At 44.2% G+C, this 16,002-nt stretch overlaps 1 protein-coding gene across 4 annotated transcripts in view; it reads left to right on the top strand.

The window, feature by feature from the left end:
• The window catches only part of ryr2a (ryanodine receptor 2a (cardiac)), a 423,773-nt gene extending 407,986 nt beyond the window's left edge, over positions 1-15,787 (top strand). For all 4 annotated transcript variants that reach the window (XM_078405073.1, XM_078405072.1, XM_078405071.1 and 1 more), the window contains 8 exons: positions 665-725; positions 3,773-3,919; positions 4,732-4,866; positions 6,725-6,881; positions 8,076-8,140; positions 10,895-10,995; positions 13,170-13,221; positions 14,694-15,787. In XM_078405073.1, the coding sequence (XP_078261199.1) occupies positions 665-725; positions 3,773-3,919; positions 4,732-4,866; positions 6,725-6,881; positions 8,076-8,140; positions 10,895-10,995; positions 13,170-13,221; positions 14,694-14,789 (814 nt within the window). In that variant the 3' untranslated portion in view covers positions 14,790-15,787. The remainder of the gene's footprint in view (positions 1-664; positions 726-3,772; positions 3,920-4,731; positions 4,867-6,724; positions 6,882-8,075; positions 8,141-10,894; positions 10,996-13,169; positions 13,222-14,693) is intronic.
• Positions 15,788-16,002: the final 215 nt, after the last annotated feature.

Raw genomic sequence — 16,002 nt, 5'->3', positions numbered from 1 at the left:
GTGGACATTGGTTTAAGGTGAGGTGAGAAAGATTTAAAAGGAAGCTGAGGGTAACTGTTTTACACAAAGGGTGGCAGGTGTATGGAACGTGCTGCTGGATGAAGTAGTTGAGGCAGATACTATCGCAAGGTTTAAGAAGCAATTATATGGGTGCCTGGAAAGGACAGGTTTAGAGGGGATGTGTAAGGAGGAACTGCAGATGCAGTTTACACTGAAGATAGACACGAAATGCTGGAGTAACTCAGCAGGTTAGGCAGCATTTCTGGAGATAAGAAATAAGTGACGTTTCGGGTCGAGACCCTTCAGACCGAGTCTAGCATTTTGTGTCTTTCTTAGGTTGAGAGGGATATGGCCTAAACGCAGGCAGGTGGGACATGTGGATGGGACATGTTGGTCGGTGTGGGCAAGTTGAGTCGAAGGCCTGTTTCCACGCTGAATGACTATGACTTTATGATTTCATTGGATGTTGATAAAGAGTGGGTCACCGGGAGACCTTCACATGGTTCAATGTATGGCAGCTCACTTTTAATTTCCTTGATCAACAAATGTTCTAACCTTCATAATATGTCACTCTGTTCCTGGCAAAGATTTCCTGCAAAATATTTATCTTCTCATGTCATTCAGTTGTTATACCTCATCAGCTGATTGGTTTTGTTTCCTGCAGCCTTAACTCTATTGATGTCAAGTATCAGATCTGGAAGCTGGGTGTCGTGTTTACGGACAATGTAAGTGATATACGCGGATTACGATTGTGCTGGGATGCAATGAACCAGGAAACACTATCTCATGAACTGATCACTTTCTCTATTGTTATGCTCACGCTTAATAGGATTTGCTTAGACAACTCGCAAAATAAATGTTTTTACTGCATTAGGGCGGCATAGTGGCGCAGCGGTAGAATTACTACATCACAGCACCAGAGACCCAGGTTCAATCCTGACCATGGGTGCTGTCTGTACGGAGTTTGCACGTTCTCCCTGTGACCGTGTGGGTTTTTCCAGGTGCCTCGGATTCCTCCCATATTCCAAAGATGTGCAGGTTTTTAGGTTGAATGGCTTCTGTAAATGGTTCCTAGTGTGTAGGATAGAACTACTGCACGTGATCGTTGGTCGACGCTGACTCGGTGGCCCCAGGGGCCTGTTTCCACACTGCATCTTGAAACTAAAACTAAACCGAAGCATGTGACAATAATAATAAACCAAACCAATGTATCAGCTGTTGAGAACATGTCTGAATTTCTGCATCTATCAGAAAGACAGAGGGTGGAAGGAAAGAGAGGATCCTGAAGCTGCCTTTGTCAAGGATCTTCTGAAAATCCAGAACCAATGATTTCCATCATCAACCCTTGCTGTCACATCATCAACCCTTGCTGTCACATCATCAACCCTTGCTGTCACATCATCAACCCTTGCTGTCACATCATCAACCCTTGCTGTCACATCATCAACCCTTGCTGTCACATCATCAACCCTTGCTGTCACATCATCAACTTTATGGGCACCATTTATATTTTTTCACATTTTAATTGAAATGTAATTAGATTGAATAAACTTCCATGCCAGTGATTGAACTTGCATTTTTTAGTCTTTGACCTTACCTTTTTTCTTGACAGTGGCATCACAGGCAGATAGGGTGTTCAAAAGGCTCTCGGTACATTGGCCTTCTTCAGTCAAAGTACTGAGTATAGAAGTTAGGAGGTTATGTTGCAGAGGTTAGTGAGGCCACATTTAGAGTATTGTGTTCAGCTTTTGGCACAGTGTTGTAGGATGTTGCCTGGATTTGAGGGCCTGAGCTCTAGGGAGAGGTTGAGCAGACTAGGTCTCTATTCCTTGGAGTGCAGGAGGATGAAAAGTGATCTTATAGAGGTGTGCAAAACCGTGAGAGGAATAGTATATGGAACGAGAGTTGAGGCAGGTACTATTGTAATGTTTAAGAAACATTCAGACAGGTACATGGATAGGACAGGTTTAGAGGGATCTGGGCCAAACGCAGGCAGGTGGGACCATTGTAGATGGGGCATGTTAATTGGTGTGGGCCGAAGGGCCTGTTTCCACACTATGACTCTATCTGTCTTGGAACGTAATCATAACACAATACTGAAATTGTTATGAGTTTGACCTAGACAGCTTACTAACTCCAATTTTATTTCACCTCACAGAGAATACCTTGAAAGCAATGCTCGATGCCCTGAAATAACATCAAGATGGCCAACAATTTTCATTTCCATGTAGCTCATAATGTTTTTTTAATGAATGTGCTGCTCATTTAATAGTGAATTTACATAATGCAGTACAAATTGTGAAACGCATTGTGAATATTGAACGGTTCAATCAATGACAATTAAGAGTTTGCAACTCTTTGACATAATTTTGTCTCAGAACACCAAGCATTATTTTTTTTAAATTGGTATAGATAGGGTGGACAGTCAGAACCTTTTTTCCAGGGTGGAAATGTCCAACACTGGAGGGTATAGCAATAAGGTGAGAGGGGGAAGGCTTAATGGAGATATGCAGGGCAAGTTTTTTTACACAGTGTGGTAAGTACCTGGAACGCACTGCCAGAGGTGGTAGTGGAGGCAGATACAATAGTGGCGTATAAGAGGCCTTTGGATAGGCACATGTAAGTGCAGGGAATAGAAGGATGTGGATCATGTATGGACAGATGAGACCAATTTAACATGGCATCATGTTCGGCACAAATATTGTGGGCCACAGGGTCGGTTCCTGTGCTGTACTGTTCCATGTTCTATGCGCGGCACAAGGTATTGTTTAGACTTTAGACATTACTGTAGACTTTTGTGTGAGCCAGCATCTGCAGTTCATTGTTCCTACATACTAACTCTTTTCTGGAACTCTCTTAGTTTCCTTTCATTTGTCCTCAATTGCAAATCCCGTTTACCCACATGGGAGCCCCACTGGTAAATGAGGCTTTGTATCTTTACTGAAAATTGTTGGTTTTCACAAATTGTCCAGAATTAAGAAACTCTTTCTATAAATTGCAGTACAATTAGAAAATATCATACAAGAGCTCCATTACTGGGCGGCACTGTGGCGCAACGGTAGAGTTGCTGCCTTACAGCACCAGAGGGGTTTTGATTGGTAAATGATTGGCCAAAGGCCAGAGATGAAAAGACAAAAGGTGTGAGATAACAGGCTGATAGAGGTGATCTTATATAGCGGTACAAAATGAGAGGAATAGATTGGGTAAATGTGCAGAGTTTTTTGCCTAGAGTAGGGGAATCAAGAACCAGGGGACATAAGCTTAAGGTGAGGGGGGGGGGATTTAATAGGAACTTGAGGGTTAGGTTTTTTACACAAAAGGTGGTGAATATATGGAACAATCTGCTGGAGGAGGTAGTTGGAAGCAGGTGCTATCATAACGTTTAAGAGACATTTGGACAGGTACATGGATAGGGTAGGGTTAGAGAGATATGGGCCAAGAGTGGGCACGTGGGACTAGTATAGATGGTGCATGTTAGTCAGCGTGGGCAAGTTGGGCCAAAGGGCCTGTTTCCCCGCTGTCTAACTATGGCTAAGAATAAATGAGGCACGAGATGTGAAGCCGGAGGAAGGAATATAGGTGGAAATGGATGGGGGGGGGGAGGGACAAATGGATGTGCAAACAGGTGGGGCATGGGGAAGAGAGGGGGAGAAAAGAGGGTGTGGGGCTCACTTTGTGTTTTTTTTTGTAAACCAGCATCTGCAGTTCCTTGTGTCGACGTCAAGGTTCTGGCTGTTGGCTGTAGGTAATTTCTGCTTCTCTTTGTTTGCAGTCATTCTTATACCTTGCCTGGTACATGACTATGTCAGTTCTGGGACATTATAACAACTTCTTCTTTGCTGCCCACCTGCTGGATATCGCGATGGGATTTAAAACATTGCGGACTATCCTTTCTTCAGTGACGCACAATGGCAAACAGGTACCAACACTTGGCCGTGTGTGTTTCTACATTTAAAATCCTGAGAGCAGGTTAATAGAAGAATGCAAAAAAAAATGTAATATCATGAGTGAAAAGAGTAAGCAGAAGCTTTACGAGGATGTTGCCAGGACTTGAGGGCCTGAGCTTTAGGGAGAAGTTGGGCAGGCTAGGATTTTATTCCTTGGAATGCAGGAGGATGAAGGGTGATCTTATAGAGGTGGATAAGATCATGAAAGGAATAAATGCACAGTCTTTTATCCAGAGTAGGGGAATCGAGAAGCTGAGGACATACATAGGTTTAAGGCAAGAGTGGAAAGATTTAATAGAAACCTGAAGGGCAACTTTTTCACACAGAGGGTGGTGGTTATATGGAATGAACTGCCAGAGGAGGTAGTTGAGGCATATACTATAACAACATTTAAAAGACATTTGGACAGGTACATGGACAGGAAAGGCTTTGAGGGGTATGGGGCAAATGCAGCAGGTGGGACTCGTGTAAATGGGGAAGTTTGGTTGGCGTGGGAAAGTTGAAGGGCCTGTTTCCATGCTGTATGACTTTATAAGTGTGAATTTCCCATCTAGTAGGCAGTTCTTCAGATTTAGAAGGTCTACTTGTCCTAATTTAAGTGTACATGAGTTACGGTATAAACTGAACAGTGAGTCAGGTGAATTAACATCAAATATAGAATCATTCAACATGAAAGGCCTGTTCTATGTTCTCTGCAAATACACGTTACAATTTTTCATAATATATGATCATGAACTATTTAATGAAAATTTGACCCATGTATTCTCTCCTTGCTCCTGCACAGCTGGTTTTAACTGTGGGCCTACTAGCCGTCGTGGTTTATCTTTACACCGTGGTTGCTTTTAATTTCTTCCGTAAATTCTACAACAAAAGTGAGGATGGAGACACTCCAGATATGAAGTGTGATGATATGCTGACGGTAAGTGGCATACTATTTGTGATTTAATTCACTTGTCCAGTCTGACTAATTTCACTCTTAAACATACAAAAGAACACAAGGTTCAGGAGAACCAGTAGCCTCTCGTACCTGTTCTGTCATTCAATGTGATTGTGGCTGACCTGACCTGGTCCTCAGCCCGTTAACCTAACCATTTCTTGTCTCATTTCCTGAGTCCAAAAATCTGACCTTTCTGGCTTCCATGAGTCAAACGTTGCTGCTCTCTCTGGGCTGTGGAATTCCACAGATCCATGGCCCACTGGGAGAAAACATTCCTTCTACTTCTCAATGAAATAGGAACCCTCAATTTTGAATCAATGCCGAAAGAAAGAACTGCAGATGCTGGTTGACCAAGGAAAGGTGCAAAATGCTGGAGTGACTCAGCGGGTCAGGCAGTATCCCTGGAGAACATGGAGAGGTGACGTTTCAGGTCAGAACCTGTCTTCATACTCGCCAAATCAGAACCAATGCTATTGTCAGAAATTTTAGAAATTATAATGGAGCTCACACACAGGGGAAGCATGATAGGGACAATGGTCGATGTAGGATGCTAGGAGGGTAATAAATAGATATGTATTTAACTTCCATGGCAGCCAGCATCGATAAGTAAACATTGAGGGTTGTAATTAGCTAAAAGTAATCAAACCAATACACTCTTCCGAAGAAGAGTCTGAAGAAGGGTCTCGACCCGAAACGTCACCCATTCCTTCTCTCCAGAGATGCTGCCTGTCCCGCTGAGTTACTCCAGCTTTTTGTGTCACTCTTCTGAACAGCTGGTTTCCTTATCGATCGAGGGGAAATAGTTGCTCGCAGTTCTGTTCAGGTTCTTATCTGTTGCAAACCTGAGATTATAGTTGCTCTTTGTCTCTGTGTTTGGCAGCCAAGTCTCTCAGAGGTTATTGAGCGGCCCACCAATTCTCCTTACAGGGATATTGACATCTATGGTATCTATGGGAGAGAGATTTTTGAGATAACACAAAGCATTGGGTTAAAGATAACTGGGGAAAGACAAAGATGAAAGGTCACAGAGACAGTGATCAATGATGACCTATTTCAAATCTGCAAGCAACCATTGTGTCATGAGAATATAAAATACTGTAGGTACTGTGAATCTTTGAACACTTTGGGTTCTCTCAGAGTGTTTCTGGTGTGCACTGTTTAAGCCTTCAATAAACTGACTTGTTAGATAGACTCACCACTGATCTACGACCTGTTTTATTTTGTGTCTGTGCCTATCTAAAATAGCCAAATATAAGGTACGGGTGTAGCACACCTTGATGCCACCTTGTTTGCGCATCTCCTATGAGGTGATAAGCCCTCCCTTCAACATTGGCAACCACCACAGACCAATGTTTCAAATCAGCCACTTCTCATTCTTCTCAACCCCAAAGGGTATAGGCAGAACTTGCTCAACTTCTTCTCATCAGCCAACTCCTTCATCTGAAAAATCATCTCAATTGACTTTCTCTGACCTGCCTCCAATGCAAATTGAGATACAGCGCGAAAACAGGTCCTTCGCCCCACTGAGTCCGCACCGACCAATGATCACCTGTGAACTAGTTCTACCCTACACCCTTAGGACAATTTACAGAAGCCAATTAATCTGCAAACCTGCACGTCTTTGGAATGTGGGAGGAAACCAGAGAAATCCCACGCAGGTCACAGGGAGAACATACAAACTCTGCACAGACAGCCCCCTTAGTCAGGATCGAACCCGGGTCTCTGGCCCTGTAAGGCAGCAACTTCGACACTGTGCTGCTGTACGCCACCCATTTCTGCTCATATGTCTTACCTGAAGTTGTGGTAAATTAGCCCTGACTGAGCTGTGATTTTATTACAGTGTTATATGTTCCACATGTATGTGGGTGTCCGTGCTGGTGGAGGGATTGGCGATGAGATTGAAGATCCAGCCGGGGATGAATATGAAATATATCGAATCATTTTTGACATCACCTTCTTTTTCTTTGTAATTGTCATCCTGCTGGCCATCATTCAAGGTATGAAATTCTCCGTCAGAACTATTTATGACTGACTAGAGGTGCTCACAGTCATATTACGGGTCCACAACCGATTTTCCAGCGCCCTTGGTTGTAGAGCCTTTCTGGATGATCCATTTTGCCGTACCAACAGAGGTCATGGCCCCCAAGAGAAGTCCAATGGTACCTGAACGAGGGGCCGAGATACCGACCTGCAAAGTCGGCCTTGGAAGTTAGCTATGGGGACGGATCTGCCAGCTCCGGCAGAGTCGGTGTTTCAGAGCCCCGGCCGTGGGGGGCAAATTCGACCTGCTGATCGGCTTCGGAGACCCAATGAGGTCAAGATCGGTGTCCTCGCCCAGCCGAGGCACCACATTTTTTGGGGGGGACTTCTGGGGGTGGGGGGTGGATTTTAAGTGCACTCTTGCAATTTTGTCCAGATTAAAGGACCACCAATTGCCGGAAAAATCAGTGATGGACCAGTACAAAAATAATCTTTCAGTCAATAAGAGTCAAATTTATCACTTCAAACTTTATTTATCAATGAATACACAAGTTATTTGCGTGAAGAGAACAACAGTAACAAAAAAAGTGGCTGTGACTATGTCTGCATTTATTTGCAGAAATAGCAATGGGCATATCCATTGTTTTCACAAAGATAGCAATAACTTGGAGATACCAGATTATACCAAAGATAAATACAACTTGCTGGAGTAACTCAACGGGTCAAGCAGCATATGTGGAGAAAATGGACAGGTGACGAAGAAGGTCTGAAGAAGAATCCCGACTGGAAACGTCACCTACCCATGTTATTCACATAACACACTGGGGATATTTCACAATTTTACCAAAGCCAATTAACCTACACACTTATACGTCTTTGGAGTGTGGGAGGAAACCGGAGCCCCTAGAGAAAACTCATGTGGTCAGAGGGAGAACGTACAAACACTGTACAAACAGCACCCATAGCCAGGATCGAACCTGGGTCACTGGCACTGTAAGGCAGCAACTCTACTGCTGCGCCACTGTGCCGTTCTTTAAATTGAAATTGAGATTCTGCCTGACCTGCTGAGTTACTCCAGCACTTTGTGTCTATCTTAGCAATAACTTTGTCCAATGCCTCAACATGAAACATGTTTGCAATTCACTGCACTGCTCATTGCAGAGACCACCACAAAAACTATCAAAGTGCTTTTGTTCTTGTTTTTAACTCAGGTCTAATTATTGATGCCTTTGGTGAACTGAGGGACCAGCAGGAGCAAGTTAAGGAAGACATGGAGGTAAGAGCTTCAACACTTGGAATAGTGATGTCTGCATTAAGGTACCTGACCTGACCACAGAGTATGTGCCCTTTTCTCTGGAGCCAGCTTTGGGTTGAGTACTTCATATCTTTGCATTCTCACACTCCAATTTCAAGGTCACATTCCAAAAAATGTCAGAGCAATGTTGCAAGGCCTTTTTTGTCAAGGGTTCCAAAAAAGAAGACACTTAGTGTACGAGTAACTCAGTGGGTTGGGCAGCATCCCTGGAGAACATGGACAGGTGACTTTTTCAGACCCAACCTGAAACGCCACCGGTTCATGTTCTCCAGAGATGCTGCTAAAAACGGGCCGTGCGGGGCTGGGGAACGATAAGGTTGGAGCCTTTAGGGGGCAGAGAGCCGGAAGAGATGAGATCAGTAAAGGTCTGGTGCTCGTCTGTTGGGTCATGGTCCAAGGATAAGTAGGAGGAGGTGTCTGAGTGTTGTCGTCTGGCCTCAGTCCGGTAGAGGTCAGCGCGCCAGACTACTACGGCACCTCCCTTGTCGGCGGGTTTGATAACTAAGTCGGGGTTGCTGCAGAGTGAGCGGAGGGCTGTACATTCAGGAAGGGAGAGGTTAGAGTAAGTGAGGGGAGTGGAAAATTTGAGGCGGTTGATGTCCCACCGGCAGATGGAAATGAAAAGGTCTAGTGAAGGTAGATGGCCAGCCGAGGGAGTCCAAGAGGAGGGGATCCACTGGAGATGGGAGAAGGGGTCATCACTGGGAGATGAGGACTCCTTCCCATGGAAAAAGGCCCGGAGGCGGAGGCGACGGAAGAAGAGCTCCACATCATGGCGAACTCGGAGCTCGTTGAGGTGGGGGCGGAGGGGAACAAAGGTGAGGCCTCTGCTGAGGACAGACCACTTGGTATCAGAAAGGGGAAGGTCAGGGGGAATAGTGTGGGGGTTAAGCATCTCTGGGGCTTTGGCACTTACTGTGAAATGCAGAAGTCCTAACATTACCCATAGAAGTTGGTACTTTGTTCAATGGTCCATGTCACTTGTCTCACAGAGTCCTGTCACAGAGCTCCATCTCACTGATTCCCCATCATATACCAGGGAACTGGTGGTTTATGGACTATGTCCAACCTGAGCAGCCCTTCCATTAACTTCAATGGTTTACTCAGCTGAGGGAAGCAAAAGTGGCACGTTTAATTTTTGACATTCAGAAACATTTAGAGCTTTGCAGCCCGCACAACTGAATGCGGGCTTTTGTTGACTGCCAAAGGGTATTTCAGGCATGGAGCTTCTTCGTGGAGTTACTAGAACATCATGTTACCAGCCTGAGACCCTGTAACGCTGCTGTCCAGCAAGCCGCACACTCTTTCTCCAGATCAGTTAAACTCAGGAATGGGATGACTCCAATGGGTAGGCCTATGTTAGACAAGCCCATGTCATACAGTCACAGAGTCGTACAGTGTGGAAACAGGCCCTTCGGCCCAACATTCCCACACCAACTTGTCACTAATTTTGGCTCAAGTTGGCCTGTAGTCGAGAAGATTTGGCTTGAAATCGCACTGCACAGTATCAATAGTGCAAGATTGCTTTCTATTAACATTTATGTATAACTTTCAAGGAAGAAATTAAAATAATCAAAGTAAGGCCCTCATTAAAACATTTTCGGACGAAACAAGAATGAAGACTTGAGACTGTTTTTTTTCCCTAAATTTGGAGGAAGGAGTGAGTTGTGTGGGATTTTATTTGTTGTTTCTCTGTGGACATGAATGTCCGCAAAAGAAAGCTATTTGCAAATTCCTAGTTATGTCTTGTGTGGGAATTACATCGGCCAGGTTTAAATTGTTGGACAAATAATTGTGAGTTCAATTTAATTTCAGATATGCAAAACATCTCAAATTCCTTTTCATAACTTTCCCACAGTTTATGTGACCATACAGAGATAATTCAGGAATGAAGACCGAATTGGAGGATAATGAGTTAGGACATGTGATGGGAAAAGTAGGGGAGTCAACAACCGGAGGTCATAGGTTTAAGATGAGGGGGGAAAGATTTAATAGGAGCCTGTGGGGCAACATTTTTCACACCAAGAGTGGTAGGTATATGGAACAAGCTGCTGGTGGGGGTAGTTGAGGCAGATACTTTCACAACGTTTAAAAAACATTCGGACAGGTACGTGGATAGGACAGGTTTTGGAGGAACACAGGCAGGTGTGAAGACGGCACAGTGATGCAGTGGCACAGTTGCTGGCTTACAGCACCAGAGACCTGGGTTTGATCCTGACTACGAGTGCTGTCTGTATGGAGTTTACACGTTCTCCCTGTGACCACGTAGAGACACAATGTGGAAACAGGCACGGGATTTCTCCAGGTTCTCCGGTTGCCACATTCCAAAGATGTACAGGTTTGTTGGTTAATTAGCTTCTGTTAATTGTCCCAAGTGTGTAGGATAGTGCTCGGTTATGGAGTGATCGCTGGTCGGTGTGGACTCGGTGGGAAAAGGGCCTGTTACCATGCTGCGTCTCTGAAGTCTAAATATGGGACTGGAGCAGATGGGACATGTTGGTTGGTGTGGGCAAGATGGGCCGAAGAGCCAGTTTCCACGCTGTATCCCTGGTCTAAAGGTGGGATTAGTGCAGATGGGGCATGTTGGTTGGCATAGACAAATTGGGCTGAAGGGCCTGTTTCCACACTGTATGGCTCAAAGTCTCCCCTGCTGACTGATTAGAATAATCAGATAAGATTGATCTGCATTGCTATTTTCCTTCTCTGTTCCTCCAGACCAAGTGTTTCATCTGTGGAATTGGCAATGACTACTTCGACACGGTGCCCCACGGCTTCGAGACTCACACACTGCAGGAGCACAATTTGGCCAATTACCTGTAAGTACTTCCATTGCCTGCCACTCAATCAGCCCAGAGACTAGGCCCGCGACCTGCGGTCTTTAATCAACGCAGCGGCTGCAAAGAAGAAAAGACAATAAACTGCCTCATCAGCGGTGCATTTATCCGGGAAGACTGCAAAATGCCAGGAAAAGCAATCCCTTCCTAATGCAGAGTTCCATAAACCACCTTTTAAGGACAGAATCCATTGCATCATAGAGCATTGCCAATTCCCTTTGTACCAGCAGATGGAGGCAAATGTCTTGCAAAGAAAGTTGCTGTACTGTTAAACTTGCAGCTTAACAGTTTGAGTGATTCAGTGATCTAAAGACGTACAGGTTTGTAGGCTAATTGGCTTGGTAAAAATGTAAGTTGTCCCTAGTGTGTGTAGGATAGTGTTAGTGTGTGGGGATCGCTGGTCGGTGCGGACTTGGTGGCCCAAAAGGCTTGTTTTCTTGTTTTCGCATTGTATCTCTAAACTAAACTGAACTAACATACGAACACTCACACACACACACACACTCACACACACACACACACACACACACACACACACACACACACACACACACACACACACACACACACACACACACACACACATATGCCACAGCTATTAGGCAAGTGATTCATGCCATCTAATGCAGGATCTATATACAAGGGTATGTATGTGTGTGTGTGTGTGTGTGTGGGGCTGAGGACTGCATAGCTTCAGAATTTTTAGTTTATGGGATGAAGTGAATGTGCAAAAACAAAGAACTTGCAGATGCTAGTGAATACCCAAAAGGAGACAAAGTGTTGGAGTAACTGTCAGGCAGCATCTCTGGAGAACATGGAGAGGTGACATTTCGGGTCGAGACGCTTCTTCAGGAAAGGTTGGTTGCTCCTGACCACCTGAGCGATGTACGGGAGAAAATTGTTGGGGCCCCAGCCATAATCTTCCAAACTTCTGCAAATCTGAGCTGGTGGCTAAGATCTAAAGGCAGCTGGTGGAGCTGCTGCCTCACAGTGCTGGAGAACCAGGTTCGATCCTGATCACAGGAACTGTCTGCACATTTTCCCTGTGACACATGGGTTTCCTCCGGGTGCTTGATTACCTCCTACATCCCAAAGACGAACGGGTCCATAGGTTCAAAGGTTTCAAAGGTCTTTTATTGTCACGTGTACCAATTATGGTACAGTGATATTTGTATTACCATACAGCCTTACTACAAAGGCAACAAGCCACACAACTACATCAAAGTTACCATTAACATCCACCACAGCAGATTCCCCACATTCCTCACAAGATCATAAATGATAGGAGTAGAATTAGGCCATTCGGCCCATCAAGTCTACTCCACCATTCATTCATGGCTGATCTATCTCTCCTTCCTAACCCCATTTTCCTGCCTTCTCCCCATAAACTCTGACACCCGTACTAATCAAGAAAGGTTAATTGGCCTCTATAAATCGCCCTGTGTGTAGACAGTGGATGCAAAAATGGATTGTAGTTTTCAGAAGGGAGATGGATAGAAATCTGAAAAGAGGGAACATTCAGGCACTTGAGGGAATACAGCGAAATGTTATTAACTAGTTTGCTCATAGAGAGCTGATGTGCACTTTTGGATAAAATGGTTTCCTTCCATGCAGTAATTATTCTGCAATTAAATATTCCAAGGCACTATTCAAAAAGGAGCAATTTTGACCAACATTGTCCTTCGAATGTGTAGAAAGGAACTGCAAATACTGAAGATAGACACAAAGTGCTGGAGTAACTCACTGGGTCAGGCAGCATCTCTGGAAAAAAGGATGGGTGACGTTTTGATTCGATACCCTTCTTCAGACCTGTCCTGACCCAAAACGTCACCCATTCCTTTTCTGCAGAGATGCTGCCTGACCCACTGAGTTACTCCAGCACTTTGTGTCTAATGTCCTTCAACTAGCTAGATTAAACAGAACGCAAATGCTTTGGAAAATACTTCATTGCAGCCTTCAAGGCCGTTTGCATCTCACGATGATTTCACGTTTCAATTAAGCCAGAGATCTTTGGAAATCAATAATGCTCTTCAAAAAACCCACATTGCAACAATGCATTCCCATGATTGATGTGATATTTGAAAATAAGTGGTGTAGTGGATCTGTATGCATAATACTTATTTAGATGCTGACAATTGATGTCTTTTTTCTTCCAGATTTTTCTTGATGTACCTTATTAATAAAGATGAAACAGAGCACACAGGACAGGTAAGAGACATCACTTTCTAATCAGGAAATACAAATAGCTGGATGTAGGGTTCAAAGCTAATGGCATGTTGGTCTTCATAAGAAAGCTAATGGCATGTAGGCCTTCATAACGAGAGGATTTCAGTATAGGAGTTAAAGAGGTTCTTCTGCAGTTGTATAGGGCCCTGGTGAGACCACATCTGGAGTATTGTGTACAGTTTTGGTCTCCTAATATGAGGAAGGACATCCTTGTAATTGAGGCAGTGCAGCGTAGGTTCACGAGATTGATCCCTGGGATGGTGGAACTGTCATATGAGGAAAGATTGAACAGACTAAGCTTGTATTCACTGGAGTTTAGAAGGATGAGAGGGGATCTTATAGAGACATAAAATTATAAAAGGACAGGACAAGCTAGATGCAGGAAAAATGTTCCCAATGTTGGGGGAGTCCAACACCAGGGACAACAGTCTTAGAATAAAGGGGAGGCCATTTAAAACTCAGGTGAGAAGGAATTTTATCACCCAGAGACTTGTGAATTTGTGGAATTCTCTGCCACAGAGGGCAGTGGAGGCCAAATCACTGGATGAATTTAAGAGAGAGTTAGATAGAGCTCTGGGGGCTAGTGGAGTCAAGGGATATGGGGAGAAGTTGGACACAGGTTACTGATTGTGGATGATCAGCCATGATCACAATGAATGGCAGTGCTGGCTCGAAGGGCCGAATGGCCTCCTCCTGCACCTATTTTCTATGTTTCTATGTTAAAGACATTTGATGCCATGGAACTCACAATGGCGCAGCTAGTAGAGCTGCTGCCTAACAGCGCCAGAGACCCAGGTTCGATCCTAACATCGGGTCTCTCTGTATGGAGATTGCACACTCTCTCTGTGACCACATGGGATTTCTCCGGGTGCCCCGGTTTCCTCTCACATTCGTGCTGGTTTGTAGGTTAATTGGCTTCTGTCTAATTGTTCCTAGTGTGTACGGGTGATTGCTGGTCGGCGTGGACTTGATGGGCCGAAGGGCCTGTTTCCATGCCTAAAGTAAAGTAAACTAGATAACATTTTAACTTTAGAAAGACACAATGTGCTGGAATAACTCAATGAGTCAGGCAGCATCTCTGGCGAAAAAGGATGGGTGATGTTTTGGGTCAGAACCCTTCTTCAGATTGATTGTAGTTTACAACAATGTATCCTCTTGGGCTCACACCCATCTCTATCCAATAATCTGCCTAACAGGGAACCTCCTTGCTTGACGTCATCTGTTGCTGGCCCTGATTTGTCCTGTCTTTTTTTTTGCTTCTAGTTTTCTTTCCCCACTCTTCCTACTACTATCCGTCTGATGAAGGGTTGCACCCTGAGAGGCCACCTATCCTTTCCCTCTGGAGATGCTGCCTGACCCGCTGAGTTACTCCAGCACTCTGTGTCTAGCTTTGGTATAAACCAGCATCTGCAGTTCTTTGTTTTTACATTCAACGTTTTACCTTTGTCCACCAGGAATCCTACGTATGGAAAATGTATCAGGAACGTTGCTGGGAGTTCTTCCCTGCAGGAGATTGCTTCCGCAAGCAGTACGAAGACCAGCTCAACTGAATGAGGACTAAGCTGGCTATGGGTCATTGGAGATTGGACATTGGACTTGGAGATTTCCCCCTTTGAATGCTTTCAAGCCTTTCTTCGTGTATAACCTGCTCAGTGTGCACCCGGAACAATGACACTGGAGCGCACTGAGTCTGCTGACAGCACATCTGCTTTCAAATTGATGTAGAGGGGGGAACAAAATATTGATTTAAAACTGTGCGCCAATACGTTTTCAGACATTTCCTTCATCTTGTGAGCAGATAAGTGACAGATGATAAACTGCTCTTATCGTAAACATTTATGTATTTCTTCATCTGGAATGCTTTTGTGTACTTCTTGATGTCCATGGCATCCAATTTGCTGACGGACACTGGGCTGTGATGAGGAAATAGTGCCTTACTATATGTGGGTTGAGCTATGCAAGAGGTTGTGTGCATGACCGTCTTACACTGTAACTAGATCTTTTGATGTACATGCTTCTGTTTGACTGCCCATGCGTCTCAGAAGAAGTGCAGGACATTCACATAAAACCTAAGATGTTTGTTTCTGGTTCTTTAGCTCTTTTATTTTGGTGATGCTCTTGTGCAATACAGCAACAGTCCGAACCTTTGCATAAAAGATTCTTTCAAAGGAAAGAAAGTTATTCCATTGCATGTCTATTATGCAAGTACAAGAGAAAATAAAAATGGCCATCTGATTAATGTGACAACTATTTTTTAGGTTTAAGGTTATTGATTACTGTAGTTACAAAGTGTTGTGTACTTTATTGTAGATTCAGAACCAGTTTCATCAGCCATGAATACCATGTTTAACCTTGGTCGCTGTCTGACATATTTTCTGCCACTTGTGGTAAATATAGCGATTGAAGAATAACTATCCATCATTGCTGACTGAAGCTGAAGCAATATCCATTCAGGGATGTCACCGGACACCATTGTAAAGTAATTATGTGTAGAATACTTCATTTGATTTGTTTTAACTTGTAATGCCAATCTTTCAAAATAAAACATTCGGAATAAAAAGATAGAAGCGCACTTTTCATTCACTATTGTAAAGCTGAAGGCACGCTTTTTAAACAAGGCTTTCCTCCCTTCTCCAGCGATGCCCGTTCTCACTTTTGACAACATTACCTCTGACTGGGATGTAGTGCAAAGGCTTCATGAGCTGGTCAGGCTACCTTTGGAGTATTTTTGTGAGCAGTTTTGTTCTCCATGTCTGGGGAAGG

The sequence above is a fragment of the Rhinoraja longicauda genome, chromosome 9 (genome assembly GCF_053455715.1).
Source record: "Rhinoraja longicauda isolate Sanriku21f chromosome 9, sRhiLon1.1, whole genome shotgun sequence".
Taxonomy (NCBI): Eukaryota; Metazoa; Chordata; class Chondrichthyes; order Rajiformes; family Arhynchobatidae; genus Rhinoraja; species Rhinoraja longicauda.
The sequence above is the reverse complement of the archived record's forward strand: the minus strand, read 5'-3'. Positions and strand labels throughout refer to the sequence as shown.